General features: G+C 43.8%; 1 protein-coding gene across 1 annotated transcript in view; it reads right to left on the reverse strand.

Annotated features, from left to right (window-relative positions):
• Positions 1-5,707, reverse strand: part of MSN (moesin) — a 42,959-nt gene extending 37,252 nt beyond the window's left edge. The window contains exon 1 of the mRNA XM_069015133.1: positions 5,574-5,707. Within this exon, the coding sequence (XP_068871234.1) occupies positions 5,574-5,585 (12 nt within the window). The 5' untranslated portion in view covers positions 5,586-5,707. The remainder of the gene's footprint in view (positions 1-5,573) is intronic.
• Positions 5,708-25,002: the final 19,295 nt, after the last annotated feature.

Below are 25,002 nucleotides of genomic sequence, written 5' to 3' on the forward strand. Positions count from 1 at the left end.
AGTTTGGAAGTTTCAGATAAAAACAAACTCTTAATTCAGTATTATTGGCTGCACTATGCAAATACCTGCTGTTCCCAAATACCCCTAGGGAAAAGCAAGCAATTAACTGGCTGCTTACTATTGCTTTTAATTTACATCAGTTAATTGCCCTGGATTATTCCTGGGTAGAGAGAGATTTCCTCTTTTCCAATAGTGTGACTACAGCAGCAGAGACTCCTCACTGGAATTGGATTCTGGTATAACCACTTAGCAAACAGACAAAAAGGAAACAGGACTCTGGAATGATAGGGATCCAAGGAGTTGAAATCTTGGAGCTCTTTTCAAACAAACCCCATTGTAGTCCTCAGAACAGTGATTAAGCACAGATAACAGCTTTATTGTGCAAATTAAGGGAGGCCCTCTTGCTGCACAGAAGGGGGGGGGAGAAAAATTAAGTCAGCCAAATAAGGTTGCTTAAGCCACACCGAGCCAGGAAAGAGTCCAGGAGATGACGCAGCCAGAGGAAGCTTTTAGTCAGTTTCCTTCATACCCTGGAGCAGAGCCAGAGCCACCTCTGTGGAGGAAGAGGGGCTTCTCTGTGGAGTAGCCATTGATCAGCAAGGACATGGCCAGGCTGCAGCCCCAGGAGGGTGCCGTCCCCCTGCACAGCCAGGGTCACAAGCAGAAGGTGTTTGAATCCTTCAGTTTCAGTTCATCAGCTGTATTTCAAGCAGCTACTAGGGACTTAGTGAGCTCTTTGTAGGAGATTTTTGCTTCAGACTAGACATACATAAAAAAACTCAAACAAGCTTCCTCTAGAGGCAGAGATGCCATTTCCTGTCAAAATAAAAGAGTCCATATTAAGACATCTTATGAACCATCCTCATGAGAAAAGCAAGAATTGTCATTAAACTTCAGAGGTGACTAATCAGAGAAGGTAGAATCACCCCAAGGAAAGGGCTGCAATCCCCTGAAGGTTCAAAAAAGATGCTGCCTGTAAACGTTATGGTGACAGGATATTTGCAAGAAGCAAGTGATGATGAGCCCGTGATAGCAGGCACCCTGTTCCCCACAGGACTCTTATGGCAGCAGCAGCAGTAAGGAAGCTCCCTTTGGGCCCCTTTTATTGGGTGCACCTCACCAACCTGCCTCTTGCTCAACTGCCTCAGGCAACAAATCAAGAGGGCAAAAATTAAATAAAGGACTCAACTAACACATTTAATCTTCTAAAACCACGGGTATGATAAGCACTCTTAGATGTAACACTGTCACCTCGAAGTTTTATGAACTGGATCACGACTGCCAGTTCAGATCAGGCACTTGGAACAGTTCTTGCTCACAACAGTGTAAAGCCACCATAACTGATGGGCTTTGCCCAGTCAGGTGCAGGGCTTACCATAAGAAGAGAAAGGAAGATTTTACCAGTATGTTAAAACAAAGTGAATGCTAGTTTATCATCAATGGTATACTTTAAAATCTCTGTTTAACTTTAATATAGAAGGCCTAAAAGTACAAAACAGAAGCTTTTGCTCACTTTCAGGCTTAATTGCTTCATCTGACATGAAGTAAAACCTTGCTATTCTTGCAGAACCTAGAAATCAAGCTGTTGAACAGAATACAAGCTAGGGTGTAAAGGCTTTCCTGTTTTGCAAAATCCCATGGTAGGTATAAAGCTACAGATAATTCACTGCTTTACCAGTTTCAGTAGTTTACCTCGTTCCACTGTAAACTCAGCACGTTTTAGCTATTGCTGCTTCTGAAGTACAAAGTCATCTGAAATTCACCAACAGGGGAAACACTTCTGTATGAAGAAAGGTCTTTGGGAGCATTCAAACACACCTCTTTACAGCAACTCATATATCTGATGGCGTTAGAAGAAACATATAATGGATTGAGTTTGCCTAACAAGTTAGCACGCATGTCAAACTTGGACCAGTGTCACCAAGCTTCCCAAGTTATGCTGAGTGAGGAAAGGAAGAGATAACACCAAAGGGTCAGTCATGAAATAAGACAGAAGGCATCTAGAATGCTTCCAGTGTTCCTTCATAGTACAATAGGACCAAGAGAGAAGTGCCCATCCATTTTAGTCAGTTTTCATCACTATCCACCCTTCCCCCTTCAAGACATCTAGCAAATTCCACAAGCGGGGAGAAAAAAAAAAAAAAAAAAAAAAAAAGCAAGAAAATTATCACCCAAACAAGTGTAGCATTCTACTCAGAGTTGCCACCTTGTTGCAGCATTTGGTAGCATGTAGCTACACACACAAGAAACTGATTAACCAGACTGTTCTCCTGCTATCTACCTCAATCTCTTACTTTTCTTCTAACCAGAACCTTGAAGCTCCGAAGAACAAAGGGAAAAAAGCTTCTAGGACCTTTCAAGTCCTGCTGGGAATTAGGACTATCAATTCAAACTACAGACAGGGTACCTAAGGATCCTGGTAACTATTACTACATTTAGCTTCAAACTAAGGTATAATAAAGTTTGGACTGGTACCTTTTCCCTTATTACTTCCTAAAACCTTCTGTGTTCACAAGATTAGCTTTGATTAAAAACCCTTCTCTACAAAGAGTAAAGACTATGTTACCTAAAACAGAACTGCCCAAGTCCTAGTGACAGGACTGTTGAATGCACACCTCACATGTGATGAATGCTCACGTCTCAAGTTCAGTGGCCTATCCATTCACAAAGCCACAAAGTAAGTACATGCATAGGCAAAATAGTCAATGAATTCCAATACAGGAGCCTTGCTTTTTCTAACAGCTAAAAAATAAAGTATCATCCCATTAAACAGGCATGGCTGTTTAAAAAAAAAATAAATTAAAAAAAAAATCACTTTCCCCTTCACTCCTCCAACTAATATGTTTCTTTTAATACTAAAATTCAAGTGATTAACTATGGGGCTTAGACAAGCCACCAGTGTGACAGCTGATTCACTTCTATCAGGATTTGGAACAGCATGACTTGCAGCACTGCCCAGCCTGAAGTGACTGAGTGAGAAACCAGAGCACCCATCAGTCAGGGAGTGATCAGAGCCCACTCACAGCAAATAAACAGACTGCTCACAACTGGAGGAGAGACTTTTCAGAGCTTGACAACGCCTCATTTTTAGCACTCAACTACTTCCACCCTCTACAATACAAAGCATGGGGAGAATTATGTGCCCTTTTTTGTGTCTGCTTTAAGTGTTCACACCTCACAAACTTTCCAGAACACAAAAAATTTAAATCAGAGTTGTATCACTAAATAGAACAGTGAAGGTTTCCTGTTGTGAGCATGGCAGGATCAGCATGCTGATGCATGATGGACTTTCTACACAGCCTACAAGGCCTCCAGCAACCAAACCCCCCCATTACATGTCACAACAGCAAATCATGTGCACTAGTTCAAAGGTTACCAGAGTTAATCTTGGATTCTTATTAATAGTGCTACACAGCCTAGTGTCACTCATAGCAAACCTCACATAACAAAATGGAAATCTCCAGCTACATGTGCTAACATTTAGCCTAGCTTGAGGAGGTGTAGAGGCTCAGAACTCAACAGGTTTTGCTGCTTAAGCCACGCAGCAGCATGTTTCTGTAAGCCTGGTGAGATGAATGATAAGAGCTACCAACCAAGTAGTTTTGACACAAATGCTTTTCCTGCCCAGCCAGAACTGTTCCCTGGAACATTTCCTCCATCTGTCTTCTTCACAATGGATTTATTTTTGTGATGAAGCCCACATAAACCTACATCTAACTGCCCAGGTTTCACCCACATTTGACCTTGATTTTTTTCCTTGATTGAAGAAAGTCTCTTGCATTTTACTGTTTTGTTAATTAAGTAGCCATTAACAAATCTTAAGCTAGCACACTAGTAGTCATGTTTATGTCACATGAAGAACTGATTACACAGTTATGCCAGCATATCCTGTTCCTGAAAACCAAAGATCAAGAAATAATGTTTAAAATATTATTTCAGTTGGGTCTGTAACTAGAGCGGATCGGGCAGGAAACCAAAGGCTGATACAGCAGCAGGCCTGCAGCTCTGTACTGCAACAGGCACAGACAGTGGAACGGCTTTCTGCAGAATCTGCAATGTACAGAACAAAGCATTACAGCAAAACACTTGCATTTCTCTATCTGCTTTTAAAAGCTCTGAAAGCAGAACTGCTCTGTCAAAACCAGAACAGCTCTGTCAAAACCAGAAAGCAACAGACTGAGAAGGTGAATCCATCCTAGGGTGTGTCTGCAGAGGCTGCAATGAGCACCTCGCAGCCAGCGTTCACATTCAGCCTGGTGCTGGGAACCCCGCCCCGCAAGCCTCTCTGCTACTTGTTCAGGATTTCTTGGCCGATCCACACTGAAAAAAAGGCACTCATCACGATCCTAAACTCTCTGGCTAAAAGGTCTCAACTGCATTTTACACTAAAGTCCCCTAACTTGGGCTATTTCTATTAATCTCACTGAACTTGTTGCCTGTATCTTAGCTTTTTTAGTAATTAAATCTTAACTAATCATCACTAATGTTTGATGGAAGGCCTTTCTAAAGCTTAAGAAAATACTGTCTTAACCTTGAAGTGGCTTAAGTTTGATATCCTTTAAGATGTTGATGTTTAAATAATCATCATCATCTAGCTATCCATGCTATCAGAGAGAAGGCATTTAAGACACCAAGAAAAGTAGCTGTCAGTCAAATAAGCATTCAATATCTGCTTTAAAGTAAAAAAAGAAACTATTAAAAGAAAATCACGGTCGATTTCATTTCAATTTCTTTTTGCACGCGAGTGAGTTTTTGTTTGGGATTGGTTTTTTCCTCTCCTTTAAGTAAACCACAGACTCTTAGTTTAAACATTAGATTTTCTTAGGCCATTTCGGATCACTCCAGTACGGAAACATCCAGAGACTTCCACCCTGCTCCTTCCTGTTTTATCAATGAAGGGCTGGGACCGATTCTTTTACTCCAACCAGGAGAAATTAAATGGAAAAACCCCATGCTCCTCGTTAACGAACTCCTGCTGCGAGGAGAGTCAAGTACAGACTTGACTTGACTTTCTGAAGTACTAAAATCTCTTCAGCCAAGAAATACCTCGAGTCAAGCTGGGACAAGGCTCCCTGGCAACCCAAACTGACTAACTGCAAGTTGTGAAAATCCCAACTTCTCCTCTTCAGGGAGCGCATGAGGCGGCCATAGCAATCACCCGCTCCCACCAGGCTCTCGAAAGCCTCGCCCCGCTCCCCGCCCGGGTTCGGGCGCACACGCGGGCGGGCGGCGCCGCCGCCGCGCTCCGCCGGACATTTTAGGGCGGAGAGGCGGCCCCGCCGCGCCGAGACCCGCGGTCCAGGCGGGGCCCCGCCCCGGCCCCTCGCGCGGGGAAGCCGCGGCCGGCGGGGAGTGGCCGGGGAGGGGAGCGCAAGATGGAGGGGCGGGGGGGAGGCTCCGCTCCCCGGGGCTCCCTCGTGCCCCCTCGCCGCTCCCTCTGCGGCGGCCGCCACCGGCCGGGGCGCAGCCGAGCCCAGGCGGGAGGAGCACCCAGGCCGCGCCTGCCTGGTCCCGCGCACCCGCCCGGACCCCGCGGCGGGGCCTCCGTTCTGCCCCGCGCCGGCGGCACCCACCGTTTTCGGCATCTTCCCGGCGGGCTGGGCACGGCCGTCGCTCTTCCTGCGCCGGTGGGGATCCGCACGGGCTCCGCGCTGCTTCTAACGGGACTCCGCGCCGCGCCTCTCCGCCCGGCCAGGCCCCGCCCGGCCCCGCCCGGCCGGCCGCCTCCGGCTGGGATGGAACCGCGGCGCCCCCGCCCCGGGAAGGCCGAGCCGGGCGGGCTCTGCCGAGCGCCCCGGGAGGGGCGCGGCCGCGAGGGCTGCGGGGGCTGCGGTACACTCCGGTACACTCCCACCGGTGCAAAAGCCAAGGGCTTCCAGAGTCCATAAAGTAGTGCCTAGACAGCCCCGATCACAGAAGCTTATGCGCGGATTAGTGTCACTGGGACTTCTGGTCCTTGATAAAAGCATTATTTAAGAAAATGATGCTATTTTGTCGGCGATTGCACTGTTCAAAGTAAGACCTGTGACCAATGCTGTCCCTCGTGCAGCCAGAGCCCTGTGCGCACAGGTGCAGCTCAGCGTGCTGCTCAGCCCAGGCTCCTCGGCCCGTGGTGTGGCCGGTCAGTGTGCTGTTTTGTACAAGGTTTTCACAGCCATCTGTTTGACTAAAAAGCACACTTCCAGCTTGTACGGAAAATCACGCTATGAAAAGCCAATGTCCATAACAGAGACAGAGGAGTCCTGTAATTTTATTCGAATGAAGGGAGAGAGTCCACTGGGGGACACACCCACAAGGCTTTCTCTCTCGAGGTTTTGGACGGCGCAGCCTCCTTCAGTCCTAGACTCCCGGCCGCATGTTGCCCTCTTCGTTTCCCCCTTGCCTGAGGTACTAGGAAGGTACAGCCTTCCCGAACCGCCTACCACATATGCCCCCTTGAACCTGTCGTTTTGCCCCGAAGTTCAGAAACTCAAGCTGGTGGAGACCCATTTGTCTGTTTCAAGAGCCAGGCTGTCTGGGCTCTGTAACAAACCTGCTGCCCGAAGTCAGTAGAGACATTAAGACCCATTTCAAAGACGTTAACACCCATTCCTTCACCCATGGAATTGTTTCTAAAGACATTAGCACATATCTTTCCTCTTAAGTTCCGGTGCTTCAAACGCCCAAGGGACTGCGGCTCCCTGAAGCTTGGCAAGCCACGTCTGGTCTTCAAGGCTTCTCTGAGGCCACAACCATAATCACACGATATAAATGAGCAATCAAATTCGTAGATGAAAATAGTGGTGGACCAGCGGCAGGCCATCCACCAAAGCTTCTCCTGCCGTCTCTGTTTTGCAACGACTGATGGAGATAATCAAGGTTCAGCATTTTCAAGCGGATTTAAAGAAGCTGTCTCATCTCATTTGGGACTTTGAACAACTTTCAAACAGTGGACTAAGTCCTATTTTCTCCCAGGAAATAAGAAGTCATTCTTTTTAAAGTGAACAGTGTCAAGAAGAAGGAAATTAAATAAACTTAATGTCTTAATTTTAAAAAGAAGTAGGTACATATAGGGTTTTTTTCTTGATTTTGTGTCTTCTTGTCAAATCAATTAAATATTTTTGTCCGGCATGAGATGGAAACAGGGTCCAGGTGCTTTGTTTGCTTCCTCTGAATATGCAGGTTTCACTTAAGCTAGAATCTCTATGCTGTGCCTACATAGGAAAAAACATAATTGGATTGATGCAAACTGGTGTAACTTTTCTGCACAGAAAGTCACAGGGTGCCTAAGAGGCTGTTTCACAAAGTTTTCTTCCTTTTCTGATTCCTTTTTCTATTGAGACTTCCTTAGACTAGGTCAAGCAAGACTAGTCCATGAAAGAGTTCCACTTATTTCCTACCAAAATAGATACTAACAGAAGACATACAGAATAAAAAGTCACTTGCTTGTGATTTTTTGACAGGTTTGGATCCAGCAATGTTTGGTGTGAGCTTTCTTCCTGAATTCAAGTGACTCTGTGGAGACTTCTTTCATGCTAGCAATATATGATGGGGAGAGCCCAATTCTGCTTCTATTGGAACTTCTATACCAACATTCCTTCATAAGACTTAGTTAACTGTTTGGAGAATTCCGTTAATATTTTTTTGCAAAGGTGATAAAACTTTAGACGATAAAAGTCTAGCTATTTCCTTGCCAAATTTAAGGGACCATAGTTTAACATCCAGGGACCTAAGATATTCCTCACAGTGCTAATGACTGGAGTGCTAATGATGCAAATGAAGCCCCATGACAGTGAAACAATCAGATCCAAAGCAACGGTATTCCCAATTACAGTATGCCAGGCATTGGCCATGTCCACAGAAAGTCATAAACCCCGTGTCAAACAGCCCCAAACCATCTGAAGGGCCAAGACAAAGCTTCAGCATAATATACACTTGTTTCTGACCCCAGCCACTTCTCTTGTCCTTCTTCCCTATTATTCATATCAATAGCCAAACAAAATACCATTCATGTCACTTCGAAAGACAAGAGTATCCTGTGACAGACACAAGTCTCTACACTTCGCTTTCCCTCCTGCTTCTTCTTTTCCCCTTCCCCTTCACTGCTGAGGTGGACAACAAGGCATCTGAAATTTGAACCACATGGTGCTCCAGCCAAAGTTCCATGATGAATTCCTGTGGCAGAAGTGCTGCACAAAGACCTGACCTTCCCCACGGACCTCTCCCTTGCCAGATGCTGAGGAGGGATGGTGTCATCCAGCAGCCTTTTCCTGAGTCCTCCCTGCCTGGCCACGTGTGAGAACAACCACATCAGTGGATTCCTTGAGAATTGCAGGCAGGGGTTACATGTCCCTCTGACTTCAGGATGAAATTCCAAGGGGTAAAAGTATCAGCCAATTAAAAGTTCTCCTTGCAGGAGGCTGAAGAAATGAGTAACATTACCCAGGGTCTCAAAAATGCTGTTACTTCCAGAGTGTTCAGATCCCAAATAATATTAAAGTGCTTCAGAATTAGATTAGACCAGGATGACACTAAGCATTCTCCTGGGAAGAGGTCTGGTATTTCACTGGGGATTTATTGTCTTGGTTTTATTTTCATCAAGCTTTTGTAGTAGCTTCTTTTAAGCAGAAGGAGCACCTAAATTATTTTGTCTGACACACCAGAGTTATTTAGCATGAGCATTTAAACAAGGGGCTATTTCATCAACATATGGTTTTTTTGACTAATGAGGGGTAACTTGAGCTCTCCTTTGCATGGCTTTGACAGAGGATAGAAGCCAAAGGTGTTTCATACTAGAGGTGTATTTCAGAGGGCTGAAATTTAGTTTGATTCACATAAGTAAACAAAGGCACAAAATGAAATTGTTACCATAGTATGAGAACTACACCTTCGTCACACTGTAGTCCTCAACTGACTCTATTTAAAATTAACTAGTCTGGTTCTGAGCTCTTCTTTGAATAGCAGCTAAACTTCTTTCTCCTGCTCTTACTGCTTCCTTCTGCTCAGACATTAATGCCTACAGGTTCACAACGAGTTGCTCTCAGTGATGATTTTGGATCTTTTTAGTGTTTAATTCTATTTAGGGGTAAAAGCATCTTTCCTCCCAAACAAATACTGTCACTCCTTTCACACCTTTATGTCTTGAGAAGTGGGGTAATCTTTTGCAGTGATTTTCAAGGGGGAAGTATGAGAGGGGTAAAGGGGAGAGCCTACCACATTCAGGAAGGCAGGATTTGAAAAGGCCAGAAACAACTCCATTCCCATGCAGCTGCAGTGACAGGGCAGAAGCTGATGGGGCCACTGGATGTGTGAACCCATTTACCTGATCCCCTTTCCACCTCAAGAAAAGAAACTCCCAGTTCCTGGCTTGTCCATTCACCAGGGCAGAAATAACTGAAACTGGCTGGAAATCCCAGGGATTTGTGTCTGCCAGATGCTTTGTAAAGCCCTAGTTCCTCATTCCCTCTGGCATATAAATCCCCCACTGGCAGTGACACCCCTGCATGGAACACGGAGAAGGCTTTACTAGGAACAATGACTCACTGTATGGCCCACACCACTCATCTCTTCCTGTATGTCTGGGGATGTGCAGGGAATATGCTGTTTGTGCAGGGGCAGACTAAAGAGAAGGGTTTCAAACCAGACAAAAGGTGTGCAATGAATGCAATGATCATATGAAAAAAATGTAAGAACAACCCATCTCATCTTCATTTTTTCTTTGTTTGTACCATATGGGAACAAACACTCATGCTTTCTACGTCTTGTACTGCTTGTAGCAATGTGGGGAACAAAGGGAAATCCAATGGATATTCTGGGACTTTACTCCAAATATTTACAACCCAAATAACAGATAGCATCACTAGGAAGGACAAAATGATTAATGGGAATATATTTTGCCAGTTTGTGTGAAAGGTAGATATAGAAATGCTCTTAAATCTGTGTAGAATTGGAACAATGTGAGGTTTGGAGACTGATCCTGGCACCTTCTCCTTAGACCAAGGAGGTGGAGTAAATCCCACTGCTCTGTTCCACCTCAAACTAGTGAAGAAAAGTTATTCATGTGGGTGATGGGAAGAATAAAAGTAGGGTTTTCAGTTTTAGAAAAATGTATCTAATCTAAAAAGTATCTCCACTGGTCTTTATTCTGATAGGTTTGATAGTGTGATGTGTATCCAAAAGGAAACATGCTTACTCATATGTATCTTTCAGAGGCCATTTACAATAATCATGATCAGCTAAAAATATACTGGAAGCAAAAGGTAAAAAACCTACTTTACCCATTGCATTTTATCCCCTTTAGGCATGTTAAACTTTCCTACCTGACCATTCAGGAGCCACTCTGGCAGTTACACTCACCACCAGAGACTTTAATGCTGGGACCAAAGCCCCTTCTCAACAGTCAGTTCTAGTGACCTGGTAGGGGCCCCACTTGACTCCCTACACACCCCACTCTCAGACAGTCAGGCAAGTTTTCCGTACCAGCTTGACCCCAGGTTTCCCATAGCAGAGTCCGAGGCCTCTGGTTCTTTTAAGTAATTTTATCATGGTGCAGCAACAAAATCACAGTTTGACATGGTGCCTCCAGGGAGGACCCTGAACAAAGGACTCCCTGCACTCTTACATCCTCACAGTCTGTGTTGATGGTAGCCTGGGATCTTCTGAGTCATCGTCTCCTGCTGTGTCTCTGAGTGTCCGGTCATCTGGCTGGCACCACAGGTCCTCATGCCATTGTGCAAAGGGCAGTTGCCAGTCCATGGCCTCCTGTCCCAGAGCTCAATCCTCAGCCTGCACTGGAGTCTGCACATTGGGCTGTCTGCACTAAATGGGTTCCTCAACAGGCAGTCCACAAAACCTGTGGGATATCCACCAGACCTCTCTTGACCAGCAAAGCCTCACTGTAACAAACCATAATGAAAAAAACCTTAAATCTCCAAAACCTAACAAAACCTGATACTCTGCTCTTCATCCACCTTCCTTTCTTAACAGGACAATATAAAGTTTGTAAACATAAAATCCAGCAATTTTTTTAATTCAATAGGGCTCAGACCACCAAGAGTTTACATGCAGCACTAATAGGCTTTGCTGCAGAAAGGAGGGTGATTTGTAGTCTTCAGCCAAGATCTTCACAGTTTCAGTGCCCCAAAGAAAGAGGTTCTCTGACAGTTTTCTCCTCTCTTCCTCCTCTCTCCTGCTCTGCCTCCTTCTCAGTTGGCTGGTGTGGAGCCAAGATGATGGTACTGGTGTCATGACCATGTAGGGCCACTGCCTTTCTGACTCAGAGACTGGGAACTTGGAGGCTGTAACAAAGGCCATCAGGCATTTCCTTCCATGCCTGCCAGAGAATGGGAGTGGCCAGTCCAACCTCCAGGGCTGAGTACCAGGCTCCAGATGATTCTGATACAGGTGACCACTGCATAGGAGTCTGTCTGGAAGGCATCCATTTACACTGGGGTTTTCTGAAGGTATCAACATTTAAAAATCAGGAATAATTGTATATAGAATCATTCCTAGATGGTGAAAAGAGACAAAGAAGGACCAAACCCAGTGTTACTGAGCAAGAACCAGGGAGAAGCCACTTCTGAGAGAGTCATGCAGACTGGCCATGCAGTTTCACTATTTAAAATTAAACCACTCCCAAAGGCATGTGGGTCACCAACACTCGCAATGAGCTGTAATAGCAGGAACCTCCAGCTGCAAACAAAATCCAGTTATCCAAGGAGATAGTGGAGGCAGTAGTGTCCTCTAGATTAGAAACAGACAGTAGCAGATAGCTCTCCTTGGTCCTACAAGCTGTGCCAGTGGGTGACTGGATGATTTTATATTCCTTTTGACTAGATATGAAAGTAATATAGTAAGATTGGCTATCTTGGAGGGGGCTGACAAGGCAACAATGCAAATTCTGTATTTTATGTGAATAGTTTATAAATAAATATCTCTACACATTATCTAAGTTCTTAATTTAAGAGACTTATTTCCTGGATAATTTTTTTTTTGAGCTGTCAATGCAAAGAGTTTATTTTTAAAGTCTTTTGTGGTGTTACAGTTCAAGTACTTCAGAGCTCTGCTAGCATCAAGAGCCAGAGAGGCAGATAGCAGGACAAGAACAACAACTGTTTTTCTTGTCCAGCTGTTTTCTTTACAATACGTAGAAAGGGAAAAACTGCACAACAGTCTGATCCAAATTCCACCAATTGCAAAGCTGCAGAACAGATGCAGATTAATATGGAGTCTCATTCTCCATATCTTAGTACTTTGTGTCATCAGGCACAGTAATGGTCTAAAATATGCCCCTCTACTTGGAAAGTGTCCATGTGCTCATGTTGCATAGGTGTTGAGACCAACTGAAAAGTCAGGGTCATGTATTTGACCTTTTCACTCTGCACATGTAGAAATACACCCTGTACCAGTGTACAAATAGTTGTTAAAAAGTTTTCACACATCCCCATCATCACTGCCTCTAGCTCTCCTGGGGATTACCAGCTTCCCAGCTACCAAACTGCATGAGCAAGTCACATTTACATTAGCTTTTTAATTCAGACCAGGAGTTTGGTTTTGAAGTTAATTTCTTAATTCAGTGCATTTTGTTTCCCATCTGGTGCAGTCTCATAGCTGGTGAACTGAATTCCTTTTGGATGTGCTCCAGAAGTGTACCTATAACGTTCCAGATATTGGGAAGCATTCAGTTAATTGGACCAGAAAAGAGCAACTCCAAAATAATCTCACTGTGAAGCGCATTTAGTGTTAATGTTAAATATTCAGCAGCAGCTCTTTCATTTTCCATATCTGCTCTTATTACACCACACTACTTGTTAATGTAGGCATGTTTACCTGTCAAAATGATCCAGACTTTCTTGTGTATCTATTGAACCTGTTCAAACATTTTTTAGCAAGATAGATTTTAATCAGGGTGACAGAAGTAAGTTAGGAACCAATGAGACATGCATATTTACTGGCACCTCTGTGGGGACAGTAACCTCCAATGGAGACAGTCTCAAATGCAGCCAGAATAGCACCTTCAGCCCCAGGCCATTCCTGGGAGACATGGGTAGGTTTAACACCAAACTGCAGTTTTGGTGTTGACTTCAAAATTCTTCTTCTTCCTTCTACAAAATGCCCTAGGTTCACCCATTAATTAAGGCTTCACTGATTACCAACAAATTCCTCGTGGAACAAGCGGAGTGCACCTCCCAGAGGTTTCACCATCCGGTCAGCCCCTACTCCCACTCAACTATTCCTGACCTTCTTTCTCACCTGACACTGTGATTTAAAAACCTTCTCTCCCTCACACACAGAGCAACCACTTATGATCTTTCTTCTGCTTCTCCAAGGCTCCAAGACTGATTCTGTGCTTCAGGCATTCCAGCTCCTACCGAGCAGAATCAGAGCAGGGGTGTGGTGTTCTCAGTCTCAACACTAATATTAAGTCAATTCTCCCCACTGTACTGAAATTTGGTCAAGTGAATCAATGCATTGGAAAATAGGGCTCAGAAAGTCATAAAAAGGGAAAACTGGCCCATGTTTCCAGGCAGTGGCATGTAATGTGGAAGATGATCTCAGCACTAACCCTTTCAGATAAATGACCCTTTACCAGTTCTTTCCATTTATGCCTCAGCTCCATTCATTTTTGCCTGTGACTTAGATCTATTTTTGGAAACCTTAAAAATATACAGGGAGTTGCCAGCCGTTTTTATTCCAATGCAGGAACATTTTATACAGAAGGCATTACTGCTGGCTCTTGCTCAAATAGCAGGTTTTTTCAAGGTGAACACCAAGCCCTGATCTGTAGCAATGTCATCTAGGTAAGTATTGCATCTGTTCCTGTGCTAGAACCTTAAGTGGACTCAAACGCAGAACTTCATTGTGCAGAAGCTGCCTAGAGCAGGAGCCTAATTTGGGAATGCTGATGCTACCTCTCCCACTCAGCTGATACAAGTGAAGGGAATTCCCTCCCACCCTGTTAACATCACAGGGTGTGATATGCAGTCAGGGTTACATGACTGAGAGAGATGTGCACGCCTGGGCAAGCCTAACTCTACACACACACACACACACACACACTGCACCCAGCTTTTTTTTTTCCCTACGGTGAAACACGATGATGCACTACACACCACCCAGCCCAGACAGATGAAGGCATGAGAGATTACATCATTTATTTTTCTTAGGTTTTTACTAAACACATGGCATCTCTGATCAAAAAATGCAGAGAACTAAGGGATTTAGGATAGTTGTACAAGCAGATCGAGTGGGTAAGAGGAATTACAGGTGGATAGATAGATAGATAGATAGATAGATAGATAGATAGATAGATAGATAGATAGATGATAGATCACAGACTGATATAGACATATAGATACATACTGGTTTCTTGGCTGTTCTCTGTCACAGAACTTTCTGTCTTCAGCAACAGACACAAAGAAGCAGACAGTCCCAATCATGCCTGTTCTGTTCCAAGAGAATTCTTCTGTCTTCATAAGGAACACAGACTTCCACTTTTAAAACACAGCCATAACTTTTTGCTTTGTCTTACAATTTTTTTCTCTCACTTAACCCATTTCTGTTTCTTCATTCTTAAGAGAAGAAAAGACCCTGAGTTAAAATGACAAGGATAAAAGCCTCCAACGTCAAAGTTAGTTTTTTAAGCCCAAACATATTTTGAGAAGATCCCCAAGCTCAGGAATCTTCCCCCTTCCCCGACATACCTATTCCTTGCATTTTCCTGATGATAGGGCCTCAGCACCATGACTTTGCTTGGGTTTGGAGCCAATCTGCTCCAGGGAGGTTTTCAGTCATACAGAGAAACTGGGACAGGCCCTGTCCTGGACTTGGCATGCAGACCCTGTCACTACCACCAAAGACAGTGGGGGACAGAATTATAAACTGAACACACTTTACCATAGAGCTCCAAGGGCTTCCACTGGCTGACCTTAGTATTTAATTTCCTGCAGTGTGGTTGGCACTGTCAGAAAATATGAAGTTGGATAACTACCTTTGCTTTAAAGACAGAAATATGTACTAGGTGGTTTCTTGAAAGTCCATTCCTGTTTTCTATTAACCTTATTACCTGATGCATTTGTAGGAGTTGAACGCTTTCAGAAGCATAAGTATAGGAACAGGATGGTGTAAGGTAGGACAGAAGAGCAAGGTATAGCACAGCACAGAGGCAAACTTGTTTTTATCATTGGTCATCATGTCCTCAAGTCAATGTTTACAATGATACTATTTATAGTAAACATACAGTAAAATATAGTATAGTATAGTAAAGACATAGTAAAAATATAATTTATAATAAAGATTTCAGGCAACATCAATTCAGTAATTATTTCATTTCAGCAACACAGACAACAAGATCCACTTCCATATTAACCAACACATGGTCAGGCACCACCTCCACAGCCTGCCCAAGGTAACCTGAGCTTTCTTGGAACAAAATTTAAACCCTGTGTTGCCCCACTACAACATAAAAAAATGGTGAAGTATATCACCAGACCACACTGTATTTCATTAATCCACCTCTGGGCTGATGCCTTCTCCCTGAGAAAATGGATTGCTTTGAAAGAATGGCTCATTTATCTCATGAGGAATTACTGCAAGTTGTTCAGTCTTGCCTCAATTTCTCAGTCAATGCTTAATTACTGGGATGCTGTTAGTCTTAATTAACTATTGCAATGCACTCCAAGGCCCAAAAGCAAAAAAGATTATAGCACTGGCTTCCCACAATTCATTTTGAGTAATCTGAGGGATTGACAGGGAATCTGCCTTTTATCTTATTAGATAAATCACTGGTCCCTGAGAAACTGTGGGGATCTTACGATAGGAAAGTGTTAAAAATACTGTTAAAAACTCTGCTAAGGACTTGCAGGAATCACAAGAAGAGATTTCATATGCCGTATCTTTGCCTAAGCTCTTGGATGCAGGGAGCTGATCCACTCCCTTTGCCCCAGCATTGCTGCTATTGGTAAATAAACAGGGAATATAAAGCCTATTTGTCTGGACAAATAAAAGACACAAGGCAAGAAGAAGAAAATTGATACTGATTTTTGCAGGGTTGGCTTAGAAGTGCTGAGTAGCTCCTTGTATTTCAGAATACAAGTGGTGTTACTTTAACTTCACCTTTCTGCACAGTTAGAGCCCAGTCCACCTAAGTCTGATGGCTGGTATCAATATTGTACAACAGGACAAGGAGATATCAGAACAATGCAATGTTCACCCTGTACAAGCTCCATTCCTTGTGTAAAAGCCTTGAGCCTGACTTTTTGGTCTTTTCCATTCCAGACAGAAGAACCTGTACATATAGATACATATAAAACATGTCAAAAAACCAGTGCCCACCTACTTTTCTGGGTTGCTGAGCAGTTGATCTCCCAAGGTATTCCTTGGCTTTGCATGACTTGGTCCACTTCTCCCGTGGATGCAGACAAAACCAGTGACTTGAAGACGTGCAGACTGCTGACATTTACTTCAAACAGAGTAAAATTAGGAAGCTGTTTCACCTACCACAGTCACAGAAAACTCTGTTTTCCTCAGGCCTTCTCCTCCTTTCCATGAAGATGCAGATGGTCTTGAAATTATATAGGCTGGAGGAATTCCTGTACTATATGATAGATCACATACCCTGCTTGTCAGCATTAAAATGTAGCAGACATCCCCTTCCCTTGCCTCAAAACCTAAATGGATTAACCTATTGCATAAGTCCCACAGCTACACCCTGCCATGCTTGTTCAGTTCCTGCCCCAGGCCTCTGCATGTCCACAGCAGACCAAAACAAAAATACACCAATAAACGACAAAGCTTAAAAAGTCAACACCTTCCCTAAGTTCCTCTCAAGTTACTTCACATGGACCATTTCTTGGGCCTGGCATTAATTTTATATCTGTCCACTTACCATGTGAATCTTGTCTATTGACTTCAGGGAACATAAAAGACCAAGTGTGAGGACAGAATACATGTTCAAATTACCTGAATCTATGCCAAACCACAGATGTGAACTGTGTCAGTTTCCCTTCAGTTGAATTTTCTGGCAATTTCCATTTGAAAGAATTTAGAGAAAGTAGACCAACAAGAATGTATTTATTTTCTTTTAGAAGATTTTTTTCATACAAGATGTGTTTCTGTGAACACTAATACTGGATTCCTACAGTTCCGAAATTGCTGACAGTAAACTTTTCATCTGAAGCAGACAGGACATTTCTCTCTGATTAGCTAGGGCATTTTGAGTTTTGCTGACTTCATGCTTTAATGCTAAAACACTTCAGCAGAGATGAGAATCTATAGGTATGCGGGTCTATAGGTGATGTCTGATCTCTCTTCCTGGAAAAAAAAATGCAGAAATGTTTTTAAATAAATTTGAACCGGAAAAAAGAGCCACCTCTGGACTGGCTCTTTTTATCACCAGGCAAAATTGTTTCTGGTCTGATACTTAGAGTCCTAAATCTGGCTTTACTGCCCTGGTGAATGACTGCTCTTCCACATGCTCTTTCACTTCGATTTTGCCTAGTTTTTCCCAATAAATGGAGTCAAAATTTCCAGGGTGATTTACCCTGGCTATAAGCAGAGATAATCCTGTACAGACCAGTGGGAATCAAACACACTTTGCTCCTCTCTCAAATATATTATAACCTAAACTTCATCAGTTCTACTTTGTCATCTTTACTGATCTTCCGTCTACATAATTTTGTATTTGTCATAAGGAATTAAGTAGTCTCATAAATCCCAATCATACTACATCACAGTATTGTGTTATTTTTATCTCGCCCAGACCCAGGAAACATGGCATCACAACATGCCATGAAACCAAAATGGGAAGCATTTAGCAGCAAAAACTAACCATATCAAAAATCACCTGAAAAACACCTGCCATGCAGAGCAGTGAAGCAGCCTGCAGTGTGTAAGCACCTAATGAAGAGCAGTCTAGTGTAGAAAGTCATCCTTGTGTTGTGGAAATGAAATCGGACTCAACCGATGACCCAAACTTCCTGCTGCACAAACAGGGATCAGTATCCTAGAAGCACACAAACCAGTATCTTAGATGAACATTCACACCTCACAAAGCTCCACAGGTACCCATCCCCCCACCCCAAAGCTGTGACCCCCCACCTTGCTGCCATCTCCCCTCTCAGTGTGCAGGCCACAATTTTTCATATGACTCAGCAAAAATCCCAGAGACAGGATAACTGCACAATAGATTTGGCAAGTTCAGTGTTCAGAAGAAGGATCTCCTCTCCTGCCTTGCCAAGCCCACTCGATTACCTCAGCCCTCTAATGACACACAGAATTACAGAAGTTAATTCAAGGCCTTGACACCCCACAGCTCTCACAACAGTGCCTGAGCAACTTTTCTGTCCTGGTGCCTTGCTTACAGCACAGCTGGGCGTGTGTAAGGTCCTGATGTTGTCATCAGAACCTAACACTTGACTTCACTGGATGCAGGGTCCTGGCACAGCTGTGCATAAATTCATTTCAGTTCCTACTGTTGCACCCTGCAGCATTGGGAATGAAGAGCAAACTACTTAATGAGAAATAATCATCTTGCATATATAGCTTTGGAAAGAGCTCAGCAGGCTAAAGAATTGAATGGTTTCGTTCTCCTATCCAAAAATAGCTCGTGGGGAACAGCCCAGTTTTGTATTCCAGTAAGTCCAAGTGAGAGTAAACACAGCAAAATTTATACATGATTTTACTTTTTGTCTAGTAAACTGCAAGACCATTCTGTTTCCTTTTAATGTCAGTCCCAAGTGTGCTTTATTTATTATACTTGCTTGTATTCTTCACTAGGTTGACTCTCTTCAGACTTTTCAAGTTTCCTTTATGGTAAAACAAATCTAATATTCTGATACTATCTAGAGGCATAGCATTGTCTTAAACCCAGATTAAGACAATATATTTTATTCTGTAGAACAGAGGTTCATTTAATCTCAGTGTCTCTTTTTCCTTACATATAACATGAAAACGCCGATTTCTCATGTTTCAATGACAAAAAGTTACACTGTAATTACTGATGTTTGCCAGGCAGTTGGCAGGTGTGCAAGGGAGGTACTGAGTCCAAATGATTACATGTACAGCACTGTATTTATGAAGTTTTTTACCTTGTTTAGGAAAAACCCCAGATTTTGCAGATATCCCACTGTGGTCATGTGAATGTCTGCCCAAAGAGATTGCAGCAGAAGGGTGTGCGGTGAAATCAGCCTAGCTATTGTCCTTCTCTGAGAAGTTAGGAGAGCCCATCTCTCTGAACCTGATTCTGTTCTTCCCTACAGTGGTGCAGACTGAGTGCAGTGATTCAGGATTAACTGTAACTGAGACACAAATATGACTTGTTGGGTCAAATTCCAGGAGTTTGTGTATCTAGGCTCCAAAGAGCTTGGCTCCTCACTTTCCAGGAATTGATTTAATGCTCAAAAATGAAGGAAGAACATTTCACTGGCAATATCTGCTATATTGAGAGGAAGCTTCACCTTTCAAAATTTCAAATTAATTTCATATTGTACTCTTTTATATAATCCACAGCTTTTGACTTAACTGCCTTGTAGGTAGAGTGGTTTGGAATGAAAAAGGGTATAATATAAAAAGTAGATGCCTGGTAATGATGAACTGATGTGATTATGGTGAGAGGCTTCCCTGTGTTTGTGCTCAGATAAGAACATTTCATGTATTTCAGCTCTGCCTCTAAAGTAATCATAGTTCAAGGCATTAATATTTCATGAGGCATAAACGGTTCCCCTTTAGGAAAAGTAGAAGCAGTTTTTCCTGTTTGTGAAATTTCCACATTGCCAAGAACAAGAAAGCTTTCGAAACACTATCTTTGCTGCTCGCAGAGCTTCACTGCCTTATAGGGTCTGAATCCCCTGGATTCACGCTGGGGGAGGGCTGGGAATGCTGGCTTTTCCTCCTTCTGGGTGATTCTGGGAGGCCTGCAAATGATGTCATGGTACATTTTAGGCTACAATAACAGGAAATCATCAAGTGTTTACACTGGCAGACTGGGCTGTGATGTGATTTTCCTCCTCTTCCTCTCTGCCCCCCCACCCACCTCGCCCCTGCCATTGACTTCCTTGATATATCTGCTTCCTCTGATTAAAATACTACAAGGTGGCAACACTGAAGGAGGAAAAAGGAAAGTGGGGGAGGGAGACAGAACGGCATATTTTAAAAAAGGATGATTCCCCTCAAATCACTGACACAGAGCACAGTCCTCCCTCTCTGGCCCTGCACACACTGTGTTAGTGCAGCGGCTCAGAAACACGTCAGAAACTGGCCTGCTGGGGAACTGGAGGATGGACCGCTCCCAGCTGAGACATGAAAAAGAAACTCTCCCCTCCCTAGCACAGATGAGTCACAGAAAAGATCTCCCTGGAAAAGTTTTGCTTCTGAATTTTCCTGCCACACAGGCACATCTGAAAATATATGGCATGTGTTGATGGATTCCAAGGAGGTGAAGGCCACATTTTCAGGACTTGGGTCAGAGCAAGGATGCAAGTGACCTTTATCCAGAGACTGTACCAAAATCTGTGGCAAACATCAGTTTTCAGTTTCAGTTTCAGAGGCAAGAGAGGGTGCTAGGGTTCAGGTCCTGTTTGCACCAGTGATGCACAGTATGAATGTTAGATATTGTGTCCTTTCCAACCAGTTAATACAAAGGCAAGAAGGAGGAAGATGTAAGGTGGTATCTGTAAGACAATGGATTCCAATGAGGTAAAAGAGACTAATTGGCTCCAGGGCAGTTCACCTTTCCATGAAGGGTACAGCACGACTATACTGGCATTAGCTCAGTCCGTTAGAGTGTGGTGCTTATAACATCAAGGTTGTGGGGTTGATCCCCAATGGACCATTAACCAGTGATCCTTGTGGGTACCTTCCAACTCAGAATATTCTGTAATTCTGCGGTATACTTCCAGTTCATTGCTATTGCACGGGGCTAGCAGAGTGCACACAAGCAGCTCCAAATTGGAGGAATATTAAGGCGTACCTGGAAGGGGCTAACTCTAGAGCAGATATCAGCATGGCTGGAGCTTATGGAGGATGTGCCATTCACAGCAATGTGGAAGGAAGTCTGAGATGAGAAAGACTGCGAATATTGAAGAAGTTTTCTGTAAATGAAAATGTGTAAAAGAAGCACACCTCAGGGGTCTCAGTGCCCTCAGTTGGAAGACCATGACTGCAAGAATGATCAACTACCTGTTGACTCTGAAATTGTGCAGGATCTGCTGCTCCAGACGGATCTCCACAAACCTATGGGACCTGATGGGATTCATCCAAGAATCCTCAAAGAGCTGCTGATAGCATTGCATAGCCTCTCTCGATGATTTTTGAGTGTCTTGGGAACTCAGAGAGGTCTCAGCTGACTGGAAGCTGGTGAACATTGTCCTGATTTTGAAGAAAGGCAAGAAGGAGGACCCCGGAAACTGCAGGCCTGTCAGTCTCACTTCAGTGCCCATTAAAAAAATAGAAAACATTATTCTGGGAAGTATTGAAAAACACCTGGAGAGCAATTCAGGCATCGGTCACAGCCCGCATGGCTTCATGAGGGGGAAGTCTTGATTGCCAAACGTTTCATTCTGTGACAGAGTAACCCACCTAGTTGATCTAGGAAGCCAGTTGATGTAATCTTTCTGGGCTTCAGCAAAGCTTTTGATAGATTCTCTCACAGTATCCTTCTGGACAAAATGTCCAGCATACAGCTGAATAACTGTGCTACAGGATGAGTGAGCAACTGGCTCACAGGATGGCCACAAAGAGTTAGAGTGAATGGGGTAGCATCAAGCTGGTGACCGGTCACTAATGGGGCTCCACAGGGCTCCATCCTTGGCCCAGTTCTCTAGAACATCTTCACTAGCAAGTTGGACACAGGACTCAAAGGAATACTAAGTAACCTTGCCAATGATACTAAACTGTGTGTAGCTGTTGACTCCCTCCAAGGCAGGGAGGCCCTGTAGAGAGTCCTCCACAAATTAGAGAGGTGGGCAATCACCAACTGTATGAAGTTTAACAAGGACCAGATTCTGTACTTGGACAAGGCAACCATGGTTGTATGTATAGACTGGGGAACCAGAGGCTGGAGAGCAGTGCTGCAGAAAGGGACCTGGGGATCCTGGACAATGGCAAGTTGAATGTGAGTCAGCAGTGCCCTGGCATCCAGGAGGCCCAACTGTGTCCTTGGGCCATCAGGCACAGCATCATCAGCTGGTCAAGTAAGGGATTGTTCTGCTCTGCTCTGCACTGGCACAGCCCCACCTTGAGTAATGTGTGCAGTTTTGGGCACCACAATATAAAAAAGACATTAATTTATTAGAGAGGGTTCAGAGAAGAACCAGAGGATGGGGAACGGTCTGAAAGGGAAGCTTTATGAGAAGTGGCTGAGGTCATTTGGTTTGTTCAGCCTGGAGAAGAGGAGATTGGGGGGACACTTCATTGTGGTCTTCAATATCTTCACGAGGGCAAGTGGAGGGGCAGGTACTGATCTCTTCACTCCCGTGACGAGTGACACGACACAAGGAAATGGCATGAAGCTGACCCATGAGGGTCCCTTCCAACTCAGCATATTCTATGATTCAATGATTCTATAAGTCTAGACAGGAATAAGGTAGGAAGGGAGACAGTAGCAAATAATTTTATTTCTTTTGTCTATTTCTCTCCATTTATGCAACATCAGCAACACTGACAGTTTAAATCATGCTGAGAAATCTCCCAAATAGAGATAAGCCTGAGATACTCACTAAAGTAAAACTACTAGGATATGGGAAGTCCTTCTCAGAGTGCCATGGCCCTGTTCAGCACATTTAGAAATTGGAGGTCTCCAGTTCATAAAGCTCAAGAACAGACTAACAGGAAATATTTTAGAAAAAAAATACAGTCAGAGGCACTTACGCCTTGTATCTATGATGCAACTGTAAAGTGCAATTTATAGCAGTTAGCAGAAGGAACAGGAACCATGAAGATATTATTTCACCACTCTAAGTTATTCAGTTATCCATGGTCAGTGACAAGCTGATACAAACTGCATTAAAACCTCTGGTGCTTTGGCTTCAGCATTATTACTAATGATGTTATTACCTGAGGCATCCAATCAGGGCTGTGAGAGAAAGACCATTGCAGCAATGCTCACACATTTATTATCTTCCATCATGAGTCTTAGGATAAATAGGAAGCTGTTGCCCCAAACAGGTATCTGGGATCTTAAGCCCACTTAAATAGGTACTTCACTCCCAGACACACTTAAAATGAAGCACAATCTCAAATGCTTTGCTGAATGAGGGGTTGAGGCTTTCCTCTCTTTAATAATCCCAAAGATAAATTGTAAGGGCTCACCCACCGGTAAGTTGTGCAGACCAATTAGCTCATCTTTGGGAACCAGTATAAAGATGAAGTCCTGTGCACACCAATTATTATTATTAAATATACCTCCATGACATATATTAAATATACCTCCAACGTGAAAGGAGAAAATTGTTCACTCTGTCACAAGCTTTTTAACAGACAAAAAGCAATAGCCTAAATCTACAACCTGATCTATGCTATGAAGCCTGGTTTATATACTGGCTACCAAGAACTACATGAATAGATATGGATATGATTATTAATACTGCTAACACAGAAGGCACAAATGGTCAACTTTGTGCAAGGCTGGGGTGGGGGAAGGATATCCGCTTCATATTTTACTCCCATATAAATGGTGGGATGGAGATTTATTTCAAAGGAAGCGAAGGAAACAGTAGATTAAAATCAACCTCAGTACATCATCCCTGTCTCCTTCTTAGATAGTGACAAAGGTGGCGTCACTGAGAATGACTTCTGCAGTTTGGCAGCCAGGATGGAGGGTGGCTACAATTAAAGCCTTGGTGAGGATTATGAGAAAGTCTCACTCCTCACCAGTTTCCATCAGTGCTCCTCTGCAGGCAGCAGTAGGCTGAAAGAAGGATATTCAGAATCTTAAGTAGGAAAGATTTAGCCTTACTGCAAGCAGCTGTTTTTCGGGCACATTCTGCAGGCTGAAAACAGGTTTGTTCAACATGTGGTAGCATCACAGCAGTTACAAGCTGCCTGGCCACAGCAAGTGGACAGGCCCTCCTGTACACACACACTCTCCATCATTCAATCACCAATGATTTTCCATCACTTCTTTGCAAACATTGTGGGATCATAATGAAAACCTTTTTGGACAACCTCAATGACATCAAATCTAACTGTATCCAGAAGAGCAATGCAACAATTGCACAGAAACAGGAAAAGGCAGAAGTATCTGGAAGAGGCACCTCAGTGAGCAAAAACTTTAAAGCATGACCATTTGAGAGACAGCATATGTCTTGAGGGTACTTGTTCTTGAGTCCTGAGGAACATTCATATTTGGGAACTTTCATTCACATCCCGCTTATGTCAAATGTATTTGCTTTCTGTGAGTCAGAGCCTGGGCCTTCACCAGGCTCTGACTTCACCATGCAAAACTGAATTTCCCTATGCTGCTGAGTCACATTGGCAATTGACAGGCTGTGCAGATTGGCTCTGTGGATGCAGGCTGGAAGATTGTGTGAGTGTGCTGCACCAAACTCTAAATTTTCCATACCCTGAGGGTCCAAGAAAGTCACTGCCTGCACCGGCACAACAAGTTTTCATCAGTCATGGTGCTGGCAGTATTCAGGGTGGGTAAGAATATGGATTATTTCTCTGAAAGTGCCCTGACTGTCAGATATTACAGCTGGTGATGGGGTCAGTGGCTCTGACCCAGGAAGAGGTGACTGGTCCGGGGAGATGGTCCCGAAAGGAATCGCCTTCCTGAGGCCCAGTGTCTTCCCTCAGCTGCTGGCAGAGGGGCCCTCGCAGAGACTGTCAGCTCTTGAGTGATTATCAGCTCGTGATTCCAGCTCAGCTCTGCAGGGCATCCTCCAGGCCAAGCCAGACCAGAGAGAGACGAGAGGCTCGTGTGGCTGGCTCCGCACGAAGGTAGCTTTATTGTTGGTCCGTACCCCGGTGAAGGGGAAAGCTAGGGATGAGAGCTCCCCCCTACAGGGGCAGAGGCCTTAGCTTTTATAG

This window comes from Aphelocoma coerulescens, chromosome 4A (genome assembly GCF_041296385.1).
Source record: "Aphelocoma coerulescens isolate FSJ_1873_10779 chromosome 4A, UR_Acoe_1.0, whole genome shotgun sequence".
In the NCBI taxonomy this organism is placed as follows: Eukaryota; Metazoa; Chordata; class Aves; order Passeriformes; family Corvidae; genus Aphelocoma; species Aphelocoma coerulescens.